The sequence below is a fragment of the Microcaecilia unicolor genome, chromosome 1 (genome assembly GCF_901765095.1).
Source record: "Microcaecilia unicolor chromosome 1, aMicUni1.1, whole genome shotgun sequence".
Lineage (NCBI taxonomy): Eukaryota > Metazoa > Chordata > Amphibia > Gymnophiona > Siphonopidae > Microcaecilia > Microcaecilia unicolor.
Genome location: NC_044031.1, coordinates 119,151,097 through 119,168,995, shown reverse-complemented (window position 1 = coordinate 119,168,995; position 17,899 = coordinate 119,151,097). Strand labels below are relative to the sequence as shown.

Sequence of the window (17,899 nt, the reverse complement as noted above, 5' to 3'; positions counted from 1 at the left end):
GCCCACTTGTCTGCAGTGCACTGCACCTACCACTAGACTACTTCAGGGACCTGCATGCTGCTCTAATGGACCTGAGTATTACATCTGAGGCTGACATAGAAGCTGGTAAGAAATGTTTTTAATTACATTTTGGGGGGGAGTGGGAGGGGTTAGTGACCACTGGGGAAGTAAGGGGAGGTCATCCCTGATTCCCTCCAGTGGTCATCTAGTCATTTAGGGCAACTTTTGTGCCTTATCTCTCTATATAAAAGGCAACCCCAACGTTCTGAAGCCTCCACGGAAGTTGAGGCGCCCGAGATATCCAGTGTGCCCTGGAGTGTCTGTACCGCCCTCACGTCAAAACGTCATGACGTCGAGGGCGGAGCTATGACACTCGACGAGGGCCGAAACAGAAACGCCACAGCGAACAAGGCAAGTAGCTCAGAGGGACGGAGGGAGGGGGCCCCTTGCTAGCGCCCGTTTCATTGCGCTCAGAAACGGGCATTTTTTCCTAGTTTATTATAAAAACAGGTCTAGCTCAAAACGTCTTAGTTTTAGTCCTTGATGGTTTTGATAACAGGAGACGGCATGAACCTATCTAGCTTAGGCTCTACATACAAATTCTGCCTTGTCATAAATTCTGCGACTGGTTGCAGGGGCCCTGGCTATTGTGGGGTGGGTCCCTTAGTGATCACCCTACCTCTGAAAGGTGGCCTGGCATTTGAGTACCAGCACCTTTTTAGCTGGAAAAAACGCACTGTGCATATTGATTGTGGATATCCTGAAAACCTGACTGACAGGTGTTTCCCCAAGACAGGTTTGGGAATCACTGCTCTTTGGTGATATATTTGTCCATGTAGTCTAGTATTTTTATATAACTAGCATGCTCGCATGTGGTATTGATGTCTAGTATCCAACCCAATCCTAGGGAAAGCTATGTTCTTGGCAGGTTATGACTTCTTTTATTGGGTCAACATTTATTTTTTCCAAAGATGTTTTACATGAGTTTTCACGACCACATACAGTAGATCTCAAAAACTCTTCTGTAGAGTTGTTGGGTAATTCTTATGTTGATCAATGAAAGCTATTACAATGTGCACAGTATCTGGGGTTCCATCAGGACAGGTTTGGGAATCGCTTTCATAGACTAACACCATTTCAAAATATTACAGTTTTCAAAAACATTTAAAGAAACATACTTGGATGAAGTTTCAATATCAAACCGATCTGTAAAGCTGAGCTGCACGGCTTCTCCATTAGGAACACTGATAATCCAGATACAGTCCACACTCGGAGGATAGTTGTTTGGGTGGTTTGGAGAGGTTATATATCCAGTAGGGTTGGAATCACTGACAAATATATTGCCTCCGCATGCTATGAAGAATTAAGAGAGAGGATGTGTTATATAAAATGCATTAAAAATAATGGATCCCTTTCTCCAAATATTTTTTTCCATTATTACCCTTAGTATAAGCACAGAGCTATAGAATACCACTATTCCTGCACCCGAATGCCAAGAGTTAGGCGCCGGCATTTACACCAGGTTTCTACTGGTGTAAAGACCAGCACTCAGATTTGGGTGCAGGAATGGGCTTTATATGCAGCTATTCTATAAAGAGTGTTCAACTCGGAGTGCTCTTTATAGAGTAACACTCCATGCCAATTTTCTCCGACTCCAAAATTTGGCCATTTATTGAATCTGGGCCATATTGTGGACAGTTGAATGTCAAATAATTCAATAAAAAAACTGACGCAGAAGTACATTTATGCAGTAGGGTAGGAAAGAACAATGCCATCTTTGAAAGGCACAAAGAAGTTTTATTTTCAGAATAACTAAAATATGCAGTACCCTCCATGTATGCGAACTGGAAGATTTTGCAATTTTCAAGGTTTTTTGTGTGCTTTTCACATATTTATGTTATTTGTTCACACTGGGGGCCTTTTACAAAGCCCGCACTAGTGTTTTTGGCCCATGGCGTCTCAGCGTTTATCGCCAGCTTATTTTTACCACAAGCTAAAAACGCTAATACGGCTTTGTAAAAGACCCCCAATGTGTGGGTAATTCTTTAACAGGTCTCCCACTAAAAGCGCTGGTTTAGGCACTTATTTTATGCCTATTCCATGTTGAGGCATATTTTCAAAGCACTTAGACTTACAAAGTTTCATGGAGGGGCATTTTCGAAAGAAACGTCCAAGTTGCGATTTGGACATCCATGCAAAATGGTGAAATTCAGGGGTGGGGAAACTCGTATTTTCAAAACAAGATAGACGTCCATCTTTCGTTTCGAAAATACCATCAGAGATGTCCAAACCCTTAAATTTGGACATCCCTAGACATGGACGTTTCTGACTTCCGGTGATTTTCGAAACCAAAGACGTCCATGTCAAAAACGTCCAAATGCAAGCCATTTGGGTGTGGGAGGATTCAGCATTTGTAGTGCCAGGACATGCCAGGACACCAACCGGGTACACTAGGGGGCACTGCAGTGGACTTCATAACATGCTCCCAGGAACATAGCTCCCTTACCTTGTGTGCTGAGCCCCCCAACCCCCCCCCCCCAAAACCCACTACCCACAGCTGTACACCACTACCATAGCCCTTACGGGTGAAGGGGGCACCTATATATGGGTACAGTGGGTTTGTGTTGGGTTTTGGAGAACTTGCTGTTTCCTCCACAAATGTAACAGGTAGGGGAGGTATGGGCCTGGGTCCGCCTTTCTGAAGTGCACTGCAGTACCCACTAAAACTGCTCCAGGGACCTGTATGCGCTGTCATGGACCTGAGTATGACATCTGAGGCTGGCACGACATATTTTTAAATATGTTTTTGGAGGGTGGGAGGGGGTTAGTGACCACTGGGTGAGTAACGGGAGATCATCCCCGATTCTCTCCGGTGGTCATCTGGTCATTTTGGGCACCTTTTTTTGCCTTATTCGTAATAAAAACACGTCCAGGTGAAAACGTTCAAGTGTTCATCAGGGATTTCCTTGTTTTTTTGATTATGGGTCAAAAACGTCCAAGTGTCGGAGATGTAGCAAAGGCGGGACTTGGGTGTGCCTAAGTGTTAGGCATGCCCAAGTCCCGCCTTTTCTATGCCTCCGATACGCCCCCTTGAACTTTGGACGTCCTTGCAACGGACTGCAGTTGGAGGCATCTAAAATCGAGTTTCGATTATACCGATTTGGACGTCCCTGGGAGAAAGATGTTTATCTTCCGATTTATGTCGAAAGATGGGCATCCTTCTGTTTTGAAAATGAGCTCAATAGTAACCTATGGAACTCTGTAAGTCTAAGTGCTTTGAAAATGAGCCCCAAGGTAAAGTAGGCATCTGCTTTTCTTTCTAGAATATTAGTGAAAATGGCTGTATGTAAGGTGCGATCACTTACACCAGCCTGTTGTAAGCAAACATGTAAATGATAGAATTCTATAATTTATGCTCTACCCAAGCTCCACCCAAACTCCACTCATGTGTGGGCCTACTGGCAAAGTATGTACTCTGCCACATATTTTCCCACTAGTTGATATTCTGTAAGAGGTCATTTATGAGCTTGTGGCCACTTATGTATCTATATAGCTACAATACTGCCATTTGTATGCCTTCATGATACTTAAACTAGGTGGTGCCTTATAGAAATATGCCTGTGTGCACAATTTTTTTTGTATGTACAAATCAATTGTATGCATGTTAATCCATAGCTATATGAGCAAACAAGCAATTTGTGCACACAAAAGTTATTTTGGATGCTCCAATGAACCAAATACACACCAGTGAATGCACACTCTTACTGTTCACTGCTACTTCTTTTACTCCTTATCAGCTCTAAAGTGTTACCAGATGTACACACTGTTATAAGGACACATATAAGAGACAGTCCCAGCTCCACAAAACCTATAGTCTCATACTCTCCTGTTCACTCCTTTATAGATCCTATGTACTTGTCCCAAGCTTCCTTGAATTCAGATACTATTTTCATTTCCACCACTTCCACTTGGAGGCCATTCCATGAATTCATCACCTTTCCATGAGGAAGTATTTCATCATCTTACTTATGAGTTTGTCCCCTTTCACCTTCATCCTATGCACCCCCCCATTCCAGAGCTTCCTTTCAATTGAAAGAGACTCACATCCTGTTCATTTGTGCGGCATAGATATTTAAATGTCTCTATCATATCACACCTCTCCTGCTTTTCTTCCAAAATCTTTAAGTCTGTCCCCAAATGCTTTATGATGAAGACCACTGACCTTTTTAGTAGCCACCTTCTGGACCGACTCCATCCTGCTTATATCATTTTGAAGGGGCAGTCTCCAGAATTGTACACAATATTCTAAATGAAGTCTCACCAGAGTCTTATACAGGGACATCATCATCTCCTTTTTCCTGCTGGTCATTCCTCTCCCTATGCAACCAAGCATCCTTCTAATTTTCTCTGTTGCCTTTTCTACCTGTTTGGCCACCTCAACGTCATCATATATGATCATACCCAAGTCCCGCTCCACTTTCATGCACAAAAGTTCTTCACCCTCTATATCATTCCGTCGGGTTTTTGCAGCCTAGATGCATGACCCTGAATTTTTTAGCATTAAATCTTAGCTTCCAAATTCCGGACCATTCTTCAAGCTTCGCATGGTCCTTCCTCATGTTATCCACACCATCAGGGGTGTCTACCCTATTACAGATCTACCCTATTACAGATTTTGGTATCATCCACAAAGAGGCAAACTTTACCAGACAGCCCTTCAGCTGTCTCAGCTCCCCAATGGGAGAATTGGAGATGGCAGGAATGTTTTATATCCTGTTTCTTATTTTAAAGACCATAAAAATAATTGAATATTCTAAATACCCATACTGGGTCAGACCAATGGTCCATCTAGCTCAGTATCCTGCTTCCAACAGTGGCCAATCCAGGTCACAAGTACCCGGCTGAAACCCAATTAGAAGCAACATTCCATGCTACCTTCCCCCAAGTCCATCTCAACAACAGACTATGGACTTTTCCGTCAGGAACTTGACCAAACCTTTTTTAAACATAAATACACCAACCACTGCTACCACATCCTCCAGTAGCAAGTTTCAGAGCTTAATTTTTCTTTCAGTGAAAAAAAAATTCCCCCTATTTGTTTTAAAAGTGTTTCCATGAAATTTAATTGAGGGTCCCTTGGTCTATGTACTTTTTGAAAGAGTTAAAAATTGATTCTACACCAGTCAGGGTTTTATAGACTTCAATCATATCCCCCCTCAGCTGTTGCTTTTCAAAGCTGAAGAATCCTAACCTCTTTAGACTTTCCTCATACGGAAAGAGTTCCATTCCCTTTTGGTCGCTCTTCTTTGAACCTTTTAGGAAAAACCATAGCACCGAAACTTCTTTACTTGGTATCATGACTTGTTTATACCATGCTTTTGATCAGTTCAAATCAGTTCTCCTTTTATCACTAGACCTTTTTGCAGCTTTTGATCTGCACTCTTCAGTTTGTAGCAGATACCCACAAACCATGTCCTAAGCATTTGACTCAGTATCCAGCCCATCCCAGGCACAATCTCTTTTGCTTTCTCTCCTCTAGGCAATCTCTCCACCCAGACACTCTATCTCCTTCCCGTCCCTTCACCCCACTCAGGAACTCTGTTGTCTCTCTCTCACCCTCTCTCTGTTGCCTTCCCCTACAACCTTGGAATTTCCCTTTCATCTCATCCCCAATAGAAAACCTTTCTCTTTCTCTCTCTCTCTCTCCATTCATTTTCCCCAAGGCGATATCTCCACACCCCCATCAGTTCTTTACCCCCTCTTGCACTATCTCTGCCCCCTTCTCACATCTCCTCTTTGACTCCTCTGCACTCTGACCCCTATGGCATACTTGTAGGGTTGCCAACTGGCTCCAGATTTGGCCAACAGGGTTGATATAGTCCAGGTTTTATCACATTGCATGCAGGTATTCTCTTGCTTTTCTTAAGGAATCCAGTTTGGAAATCAGAACTACAAGTCCCTGCATGCAATGGGGGCAGTGGTGTGCTGGAGCAGGCTCTCACAGGCTCTCGAGAGCCGTTTGTTAAGTTTTTAAGAATTTTAGGATCCGGTTCTCCATGGCTACTTTAACAAATGGATCCCAAAATGTGGGCTTGGGCCCCTCCTGAATTCTCTTTTACTTTGCTGGCGAGAGAGAGCCCCCTGTTAACAATTTACCAGCACATCCCTGAATGGGGGTCAAACCTGGAAAAGATTAACCCTATCAGGTGAAGCTGGAGCCAGTTGGCAACTCTACACACTTTTTGCAATGATGCTTTCTATGATCTAAATAATTCTGGGTGCTCTTCTTTAACTTCTATCTTTGAATGGAGTGCCTTGACTGCCCCCTAGATTTGCTGGAGCTGCAGGTGTACTCATGGGAGAGATGACAGGGATGTTTCTCACTGAGCATCCAGTGCTAAAAGATAACCTGCACCTTCATCCATTCCTATATACTCAGACTGATCATTTCCCCTTTCATATTAGGAATACTATAGTAGATATTTTGAGGATAGTGACTAAATACATCATATTCTAGAAAATACTTTGCAGAATGCTAACATGAATTTAAAGAAAAATTCAGAAACATCTTTATTTAGGGCCCTGTTTACTAAGGTGCACTAGCGTTTTTAGCACATGCTAAAAATTAGAGCATGCTAACTGTGTAGATGCTAAAAACACTAAGCTTAGTAAACAGGGCCCTTAGCATTACTATTTAATTTCCTTAAATCTGTTCAAGTTTCATCTGTTACTGTACAAACATTTGTTTTAGTTATTTATTTACTTTTGTGAACAGTCAGGCAGGTTCTTGATTTAAAAAAAGTTTAAATAAAATCAAATTCAAGAACCATCCAATAATTCAGAATCTGGAAGAGGCAGCAGTGATGGTATTGGTGGGGAGGGGGTGGCGGAAAACAAAGAACTGAAATGCTCAGGAGATCCTGTCAAAATATGCTAGGCCTCTATAATAATGTTCTTGTTTCCACACCACTGCAGAAAACTGTGACAAAGTTACTACAATCGGTATTGATCAACAAATTATTTAAGTATGTTGGAGTTATAGTATTTATGAATAAGCACAACAAGTCTTTTTGTTGAAAATTTCTGAATTATTTAAAATGTTAAAAAATAAAAAAAAACAAGAACTACAGCATGTTTCAGTTTATCTGGTGGAGGGGGTGGGGGTGGGAAAGTGGAGGATTCATGTTTTCCTCGGCAAGCTACCCTTTGAAGGGGTTTAGTCATTTCTGGGAACAAAGGGCTGACATTTTAAAAGCTTTTTTATGCTTTATCTGTAAATGAGCTGTTGAAATGTCACTGTCCATAGTTCTCTAACTTTCCCTCTCTCTCTGAAGTTAAAGGCGGGGAGGAGAATGACACAAAGACCAAAGACAGCCAAGGGAAACTGCAACATGGAAGCACAAGAAGAGAATGACCTTGTCTTATTTGCTCACTCTCCTCAATAAAACAATTGCCAAGCAGGGGCGATATTTAAAAGATTTGTCCAGCCAATTTTGGGAATCAGCCAGACAAATTTTGGGGGTTGAAAAAAAGTGTCTGGTTAAGAAGAGACAGTGCTGGGGGCATTCCAGGGCTGTGGTGAAATTTTATCTGGGCAGTGGAAGATACTCAGTACAGTCTTAAGCAATTATCCTGCTAAATCTATTAGCCAAGATAGCAAGCCTAAAATTATGCAGATAAAGTTACCTGGACAACTTTAACTGGATATATTCAGAGCATATTTGCCTGGATAAGTCCCCCTGAATGTCCAGTTTAAGTTATGCAAGACTCAACACTGCTTGCTCTCTAAAGTGAGTGCAGTATTTCTGAGTGCAACATGTCAGATATCACTTGACCTCATGAAATTAAGATCTGTTCTTTCTATGCTGATGCAAAAATCTGCTTCGCTCGGTTTGACTGCAGGGTGCATGGCTAGAACAGCTGCAGTCACAATCAAACACCCATATAGCACAGTAAGCATTTGTGTTTGTTTCATGTTCCACAAGGGATTGGAGGAGTACCCTAATGAGTAAAGCAGCAGGCTGAGGACCAGGGAAGCTAGGGTCCAAATTCCACTGACACATATTCTATAACAACACGTGTTGTTATAGAATATGCTTGAATTTTGGCGCAGAACGCTAGGCGTGCTACATAGAATCTGGGGGTTAGCACCAGTTCTATAATGGCATCTTGGCACCAAGATTCTGTTATGGAATTGTAGCATAAGGTTGACTTTGGGGCATCTATGTAGAGGTGCACACTCATACCATGAGATTGGTGTACATAAGTACATAAGTACATAAGTAGTGCCATACTGGGAAAGACCAAAGGTCCATCTAGCCCAGCATCCTGTCACCGACAGTGGCCAATCCAGGTCAAGGGCACCTGGCACGCTCCCCAAACGTAAAAACATTCCAGACAAGTTATACCTAAAAATGCGGAATTTTTCCAAGTCCATTTAATAGCGGTCTATGGACTTGTCCTTTAGGAATCTATCTAACCCCTTTTTAAACTCCGTCAAGCTAACCGCCCGTACCACGTTCTCCGGCAACGAATTCCAGAGTCTAATTACACGTTGGGTGAAGAAAAATTTTCTCCGATTCGTTTTAAATTTACCACACTGTAGCTTCAACTCATGCCCTCTAGTCCTAGTATTTTTGGATAGCGTGAACAGTCGCTTCACATCCACCCGATCCATTCCACTCATTATTTTATACACTTCTATCATATCTCCCCTCAGCCGTCTCTTCTCCAAGCTGAAAAGCCCTAGCCTTCTCAGCCTCTCTTCGTAGGAAAGTCGTCCCATCCCCACTATCATTTTCGTCGCCCTTCGCTGTACCTTTTCTAATTCTACTATATCTTTTTTGAGATACGGAGACCAGTACTGAACACAATACTCCAGGTGCGGTCGCACCATGGAGCGATACAACGGCATTATAACATCCGCACACCTGGACTCCATACCCTTCCTAATAACACCCAACATTCTATTCGCTTTCCTAGCCGCAGCAGCACACTGAGCAGAAGGTTTCAGCGTATCATCGACGACGACACCCAGATCCCTTTCTTGATCCGTAACTCCTAACGCGGAACCTTGCAAGACGTAGCTATAATTCGGGTTCCTCTTACCCACATGCATCACTTTGCACTTGTCAACATTGAACTTCATCTGCCACTTGCACGCCCATTCTCCCAGTCTCGCAAGGTCCTCCTGTAATCGTTCACATTCCTCCTGCGACTTGACGACCCTGAATAATTTTGTGTCATCGGCGAATTTAATTACCTCACTAGTTATTCCCATCTCTAGGTCATTTATAAATACATTAAAAAGCAACGGACCCAGCACAGACCCCTGCGGGACCCCACTAACTACCCTCCTCCACTGAGAATACTGGCCACGCAATCCTACTCTCTGCTTCCTATCTTTCAACCAGTTCTTAATCCATAATAATACCCTACCTCCGATTCCATGACTCTGCAATTTCTTCAGGAGTCTTTCGTGCGGCACTTTGTCAAACGCCTTCTGAAAATCCAGATATACAATATCAACCGGCTCCCCATTGTCCACATGTTTGCTTACCCCCTCAAAAAAATGCATTAGATTGGTGAGGCAAGACTTCCCTTCACTAAATCCGTGCTGACTTTGTCTCATCAGTCCATGTTTTTGTATATGCTCTGCAATTTTATTCTTAATAATAGCCTCCACCATCTTGCCCGGCACCGACGACAGACTCACCGGTCTATAATTTCCCGGATCTCCTCTGGAACCCTTCTTAAAAATCGGAGTAACATTGGCTACCCTCCAGTTGGCACCCCAAGATGCAGTAAGTGATGCAATGCATGTAGTATTCTATAAACTATACATGTAGCTGGGAGACATGCTCATGGCCTGCCTATGCTTCACCCACCTGTACGCCCCCTTGAAGTTAGGCGCTATGGCACTTAGACACTGCCTTATGGAATTGCGCCCAGTGCACATGGGTGCCTAGCTGTCAATGTCATTGTACCTTTGTCATGTGTAAGTGGTGCCTACCTCTAGGTGCAACTTTATAGAATTGTCCCATTAGATTGTAAGCTCTCCAGAGACATGGAAGTACCTGCTATACTTAAATATAATTCTCAAAAATTCTCCATGAAGAGGATATTTGCAAAACCATTTTTAATTATATACCATCAGTCCCAACAAGCTAAGTTGTTTGTTCTTTTTCTGACAAAATACTGCCAGATCATGGATTTTTTTTGTGAATTCCTGAACGAAACCTGCCCCTTGTTCTTCCCATTTTCTGTCACACCATCGGTTTGGACCAAATGGAAATTCTGGAGGAGTCAGGGACAGGGATCAGAGTAAGTTTCAGGAGCTGAATCCACAAAGTTTATCAGTAATTCAATAGCTGTTTATTTTACTTGAACTATTGAATCCCTTATTTCTACCTGAGTCCTCCTTGTTTTGCTATACTTAACCCAAGTGAGCCACTTAAAGCCACAGTGCCAGCTAGATGTGTGCCTCTTGCTTTTCTTCCCTCTGCCCTTTGATTTGCTTAAAGTTTGTATTTCTTTCTTTCTTTCTTTCTTTCTTTCTTTCTTTCTTTCTTTCTTTCTTTCTTTCTTTCTTTCTTTCTTTCTTTCTTTCTTTCTTTCTTTCTTTCTTTCTATTAAGGTGCATCTTTTACAAAAACATAGAGACGCAGAAAAATGTAAGCAGATAAACACCATATGGCCTATCCAGTCTGCCCATCCATGCCATCTATCACTTCCTTAGAGATCCTATGTACTTGTCCCAAGCTCTCTTAAATTCAGATACTGTTTTTGTCTCCACCTCTTCCACCAGGAGGCCATTCCACAAATTTACCACCCTTTCTGTGAAGAAGTATTTCCTCAGGTTACATCCGAGTCTATCCCCTTTTACTTTCATCCTATGCCCCCTCATTCCTGAGCTTCCTTTCAATTGAAAGAGATTCGCCTCCTCTGCATTTATGCTGCATAGGTATTTATATGTCTCTATCATATCTCCCCTCTCCCGCCTTTCTTCCAGAGTATGCATATTAAAATCTTTAGGTCTGTCCCATATGCTTAATGCCAAAGACAGCTGACCATTTTACTAGCCACCCTCTAGACCGACTCCATCCTGTTTATATCTTTTCGAAGGTATGGTCTCCAGAATTGTACTGCACATTCAAAATGACTGGGCATCCAAATGGCAGATAAATTTAATGTGGACAAATGCAAAGTGGTGCACATTGAGAAAAATAATCAGAATCATAGTTACCTGATGCTAGGGTCCACCTTGGGTGTCAGCACCCAAGAAAAAGATATAGGTGTGTAGACAATACGCTGAAATCTTCTGCCCAGTGTATGTGGTAGCCAAAAAGGCCAACAGGATGCTAGGAATTATTAGGAAAGGAATGGTAAATAAAGCCAAGAATACTATAATGCCTTGAGTATTGTGTTCAGTTCTGGTCTCCGTATCTCAAAAAAGATGTTGTGGAATTAGAAAAGGTTCAAAGAAGAGCGGCCAAAATGATAAAGGGGATGGAATTCCTCTTATATTAGGAAACGCTAAAGAGGTTAGTGCTCTTCAGCTTGGAAAAGAGATGGCTGAGGGGAGGTATGATTGAGGTCTACAAAATCCTGAATGTTCTAGAATTAGTAGAAGTGAATCGATGTTTTTCTCTTCCAAAAAGTACAAAGACTACGTAGGGGATACTCAATTAAGTTATATGGAAATACTCTTAAAACAAATAGGAGGAAATATTTTTAAAATAGTTAAGCTCTGGAACTTTTTGCCGGAGGGCGTAACAACAGTGGTTAATGTATCTGGGTTTAAAAAATGTTTGGACAAGTTTCTGGAGTAAAAGTCCATAGTCTGCTACTGAGACAGACAAGGGGAAGCAACTGCTTGCCCTAGGATTGGTAGCATGGAATGTTGCTACTATTTGGGTTTCTGTCAGGTACTTGTGACCTCCATTGGCCATGGTTGGAACCAGGATGCTGGGCCAGATGGACCATTGGTCTGACACAGTATGGCTATTTTTATCTTCTTATGATATGATGGCCCTGCTCATTGTTTTAATTCTCACTTCTTTGCCTTACTGTCCCTGTATTAATGTGATGCCTACCTGCATGAGGTTCTGATAGGTATTAGCACTGTAATTTCCAGATTTATAACGGTGGAAGTAGAGAAGTAGGGGGACATTTAAATTACCAGTAGGGTTCTTTTTGGATCAGTACTCACAGAATCTCTCCATGGTAGTGGAATACATGTACTACAGCTCTCTGTTGTTACTAACTTGCTTTTTGCTGTTTTGGTATTGCATTGTATTTTCATTGACTAAATAAAACTAATTAAAAAAATAGTGAAACCAACTTAGTTTTGTAGAAAATTTCATAGCAAATGTTTACTTACACCTACTTTACTGCCTCCTGTTACCCAATATCTTTTCCCACTATATTGGAATTTTCTTCCAATTTTCTTTCTATTTATATGTGTCCAGGTGGTTTCTTGCAGCTTGTTTGGATTTTCTGCACACTCTGTGGACTACGGTGGCATGAACTTTTATTTTTTGCTACCTGTGGAGCTTTTTTTCTTATTTTATATTCCCTCCCAACTCATTTAGCTCAGTGATCACAGCAACAATCTCCAGCCAGGTGTTATACACCAAGGCTAGCTGCAGACCCCTACATCTCTGTTCTCCAAGTCTGGTCACTGGATGTTGTCACTGCGCAATGGCCAAGAATCAAACTCACTCTGTTTGAAAATTAAACCTCCTCTTCCTGACACCAGGGGGCAATTCCATAACACATTATTTCAGTCTGTACTCATTCTGATGGCTTTTGTCAAATATGACTACATACCCAGACTCTTAGCCTCATACATCAGCTGAAAGCCCTGGCCCTCATTATTGCTGTCAGAGATGAAGCGAACAAACAGTTGATTGTCAGTTGTGTGCATGCTGGAAGGGGGATTATTGCCGCAGAATCGTCCACTTCCTCCACTTGGCCCCAGTGGAGGGGATGAGTGATCTGCTCCATTTTTCAACTGAAAGAAAAGATTAACATGTACAGCTCATACTTAGTGCTTGTATTGGTTTGACAAGCTAACCTGCTTATCTGAGCTCTCTCCTTTACACAATTGCACTGTTCGCTAAGAACACTTCTCAATAGAAAGTAAAACATCCAACAGTTGAGATGTGGAAGGGCATAGTTGAACGGGGCGCCCAAGTTTTCCTGAGGATGTCCTCGCAAAGGGGCGGGGAAACCCGTATTATCGAAGCAAGATGGGCGGCCATCTTTTGTTTCAGTAATACGGTCAGGGACGCCCAAATCTCAACATTTAGGTCGACCATAGAGTTGGTAGTCCCCGATTTTCGGCGATAATGGAAACCGAGGATGCCCATCTCAGAAACGACCAAATCCAAGCCATTTGGTTGTGGGAGGAGCCAGCATTCGTAGTGCACTGGTCCCCCTGACATGCCAGGACAGCAACTGGGCACCCTAGGAGGCACTGCAGTGAACTTCAGAAAAAGCTCCCAGGTCCATAGCTCCCTTACCTTGTGTGCTGAGCCCCCCAAAACCCACTCCCCACAAACTGTACACCAGTACCATAGCCCTTAGGGATGAAGGAGGGCACCTACATGTGGGGTTTGTGGTGGGTTTTGGAGGGCTCACATTTACCACTACAAGTATAAGAGGTGGGGGGGATGGGCCTGGGTCCACCTGCCTGAAGTGCACTGCAGTACCCACTAAAACTGCTCCTGGGACTGGCATACTGCTGTCATGGAGCTGGGTATGATATTTGAGGCTGGCATAGAGGATGGAAAAAATATTTTAAAAATTTATTTTTGAGGGTGGGAGGGGGTTAGTGACTATTGGGGGAGTAAGGGGAGGTCATCTCCAATTCCCTCCGGTGGTCATCTGGTCATTTAGGGCACATTTTTGTGGCTTGGTCGCAAAAAAAAGGACCAAGTAAAGTCATCCAAATGTTCCATTATCGGCCAAGGACGCCCATGTGTTAAGCACGCCCCAGTCCCGCCTTCGCTATGCTTCTGACACGCCCCCATGGTCGTCACTGCAACGGAAAGCAGTTGAGGACGCCCAAAATCAGCTTTCAATTGTGCCGATTGGGCGACCCTGAGAGAAGGATGCCCAACTCCCAATTTGTGTCGAAAGATGGGTGCCCTTCTCTTTCGAAAAAAAGCCTGCTAGTGATTTAACGGCACAAAAACTGTATGAATAAATAAATCAATAGATGATGGTAAAATGGGTGCATTTAATGACTGATTTCCTCCATGCAGACTGAAAATCTTACTTCTATGTAGTCTCCACTGTCACAAGAAGCACCGTAATTCTGGACCTGGAATATTGGCTGAAAATGGACTGCAATAACGAAGCCACTGGTGACCACTGCATGCCAGGTACAGTTGAGGTTTGCATGATAGCGCTGAGGATAACTGGGGGAGGAGACCAGACCCCTGTTTGCATGTAAGTATCCACCACAGCCTTATAGAGAAGAGATGGGTTAGAATAAAATAAGAAACATTAAAAAAAAAACATTCAATCTTTTCATGAATTAAAAAAAATATATATATATATATAAAACAATAAATCACAATAGTAGATAATTGTGTTCTTTATTGTAAGGCTTGTGGGCTAATAGCAGTCCACATTGATCCTAAGTGTGGCTCCCTGACTCTTCCCCAAACACACTCTTCTCCTCACATTGTACTAAGACTTGCTGTTGAATCTAAATCTATAGCAGTTTTGCTTTCTAAACTGTGCCATGCAGCTCTCCCTAGATTTGAACCATTAACTTCTCAAACTCCCACACTTTTCCCATAAGACTGAAAGAGCAATGAAGGAATCGGGACACCATGCAGTTCAAACTCACTGAAATAGAATAGCTGTTCCAGAGGAGCACAGGCCTTTGCAGAAAATAATGGAGAGGGGGAAAGAAATAAAAATTCAAAATTCAGCAGTGAAATGTCTCTATTACTCAAAAACATTTGACCATCCAGCTTATAATTGAAAGTGATCGCCGGCCATTTCCTGACATAAATCGGGAGATGGCCGGCGATCTCGGAAAAGCGGCGAAATCGGTATAATCGAAAGCTGCGTTTTTGACAGCATCGCCACTTTCCCGTCGCCTCGCCGGCAAAAATTCAAAGGGGTGTGTCGTTGGCTAAGTGAAGGCGGGACATGGGCGGGCATGGGCGTGGCTACCAGATGGCCAGCTTTCGCCGATAATGGAAAAAAAAACCCCGGCGATAAGCAGTATTTCGCTGGGTTTACTTGGTCCTTTTATTTTCACGACCAAGCCTCAAAAAGGTGCCCCAACTGACCAAATGACCACCAGAGGGAATGGAGGATGACCTCCCCATACTCCTCCAGTGGTCACCAACCCCCTCCCACACTAAAAAAATAAAATTAAAAAACCTTTTTGCCAGCCTGTATGCCAGCCTCAAATGATGTACCCACTCCATGACAGCAGAATGTGTTGTATCCTCCGACAGCCTTTCCTTGGTTGTGATGTGGCTCTTGGGTGAGTGTGACACCTTTTCTGTTAGGTGCACTGCAGAGTCACATCAGCAATGCATTGTGGTGGGTGTAGGGTAGTGGGCTGTATTCCCATGGTGCTTTTCCCCCTGCTAACTGGGTCAGAGTGTGCCCTGTTTTACTTCCGTTAGTCCATGAGGTAGTGGCCATGTTTGTAAGCCACTTTTAGATCCCTTTCATGTGTTAGCCACGTTAGAGAACTTAGTTATTACCTTGAATGTGGCTGAAAGAGGGCATTGTGCAGCATTCTGCCAGCTCTTTTTTGGTTAATGAACATAGGCTTCCCATTTCATACCACATTTCTTTTAAAATACTAATACTCACTCCTCAGGTGTTCTACTCTGGTCAGCCTTACATTTATCTCCAATCATCTTATCCCTTACATGAGTTCTTCACTCTTCCAAACAAAACTTATTGGTTATCTCTTGCTCCTACACTCTGGAACAATTTGTCAGAGCTCATTTCCAGAATTTAAGAGGGCACTTAAACTGTATTATTTCCAACAGGCATTTCCTCTTAATTAGATCATCGCTTGTTTTCTGACATTTTGGATGGATCCTGCTTGTGGCAATGGTGGTAGTGAATACTGAAACTTCAAAAATATTGTGAATTAATGTTGTAAACTAGTGTACTTATTCAATTTGATTTTGTAATTTAGGCCTCATTTTATGGTTGTCTTATCTTGTCTGCCCTTTTTTTCCCTACCCTGATATTTATTGTAAACTGCTTAGACCAGTTTTGCCTAGCAGTATATCAAATAAAGTTGAAACATGAATGTGGGCTGCTTGAAGGGATTGAGGATAGAGACAGGATGGTGAAGGCTGATGGTGGAAATGGGAACCGAGACTGGCTGGGGTTCAGATGTAGAAGAGTAGGTAGGGGAGAGAAGCTGGGGGACATGGATTGAGAATGTGTGTGAGAGAATATGGACTTAGGGAAGGAGAATGTGGGGGATCAGACATTGTTTTAGCTGCATGAGTCACTCTAATAGTTTCTACCTGGGCCTGCCACAAGTCAAGTCAAGTCAAGTGAAATGTAAAGCTCTCCACATTGTTCAGAATGCAGCAGTGCAGTTAGTGACAGGTATCGCTACATTAGAGCATGTCACTCTGGTGATGAAGAGATTGCATTGGCTCCTGCCCGCTTAAATTGTCTTTTGCTGCCTAACCCCTGATATTCAGTGGTGCTAATGGTTTGCCAGTTTGTGTTACTTCCCTGTGCATAGATTTTATTCAAATTCCACAATGTCAGAAATTTTAAGTTGTTTAGATTTGTGTGTACCTGTACCAAGATAGCTTATAGTCTACCCCTGTGTTAAAGCAACACTATCATTGCTGCTAAGAAGTGAAGGAATCTATAAGTAGATATGGGCTCCTCCCAGCCATCCCTGGGAAATTCTGTATTGTAGGAATTTGTATAAGTTGGATTTATTTCTTAGTACTAATTAATTTTTTTCAACTTCTGGTATTGCCTCCCTCCATTTTTAGCTTTTGTCCCAACTCATTGTGATTCTTTAACAGACCAGATAAAAAGTTTGAGAAAATTGTACAGAAAGAAACTGTAGGTTGTCAAGAAGGTATGGGCTCTGTAAATTAATATGAAGATAAATGAAGAGAGTGAGTTTATAAAAACTATAATATGTATTTTTCAGAATAGGTAAGAACTAAACTTGATTCTATTACAGAAAGCAAAGCAAAGGAAATTGTTAAGGGACTTTTGCATCCAGTGACTTTTACAAATTATGAAAGTGACCTGTAATGCATACAGATCCAATAAAAGTGATCCAACAAAACATTTATATCATTTCAGCTATCGGATTGATACAAAAGTCAATAAGGACACTAAAAAGACAGAAAAGGGGGTTAAAGCGAAGTTATTCACCTGTAGCAAGTGTTCTCCAAGGCCAGCAGGACATGTATTCTCACATATGGATGACGTCATCCGATGGAACCGCGGTGCGAATGCTACTCATCATTCTATCTGTCTATGAAGCATTTGGCAGTGTCTCATCCCATGGGTTTCACTACCATCTTTACGCTGATGACTCTCAAATCTACATCTCCACCCCTGAAATCTCAACCTTAATCCAGGACAAAATCTCAGCCTGCTTGTCTGACATTGCTGCCTGGATGTCTCAACGCCATCTCAAATTAAACATGGCTAAAACTGAACTTCTCATTTTCCCCCCTAAACCCTCCTCCCCTCTTCCCCCATTCTCTATCTATGTTAATGGCTCTCATATCCTCCCTGTCTCCTCGGCTCATAACCTTGGAGTCATCTTCGATTCCTCTCTCTCCTTCTCTGCTCATATTCAACAAAGCGCCAAAACCTGCCGCTTCTTTATCTTCAACATTAGCAAAATTCACCCCTT

General features: G+C 42.5%; 1 protein-coding gene across 2 annotated transcripts in view; it reads right to left on the bottom strand.

The window, feature by feature from the left end:
• Window positions 1-17,899, bottom strand: part of CUBN (cubilin) — a 697,556-nt gene that overhangs the window by 161,053 nt on the left and 518,604 nt on the right. For both annotated transcript variants that reach the window (XM_030199596.1, XM_030199602.1), the window contains exons 42-44: window positions 14,285-14,475; window positions 12,832-13,015; window positions 1,179-1,353 (exon numbers count right to left, since the gene is read on the bottom strand). In XM_030199596.1, coding sequence (XP_030055456.1) covers window positions 1,179-1,353; window positions 12,832-13,015; window positions 14,285-14,475 — 550 coding nt within the window. The remainder of the gene's footprint in view (window positions 1-1,178; window positions 1,354-12,831; window positions 13,016-14,284; window positions 14,476-17,899) is intronic.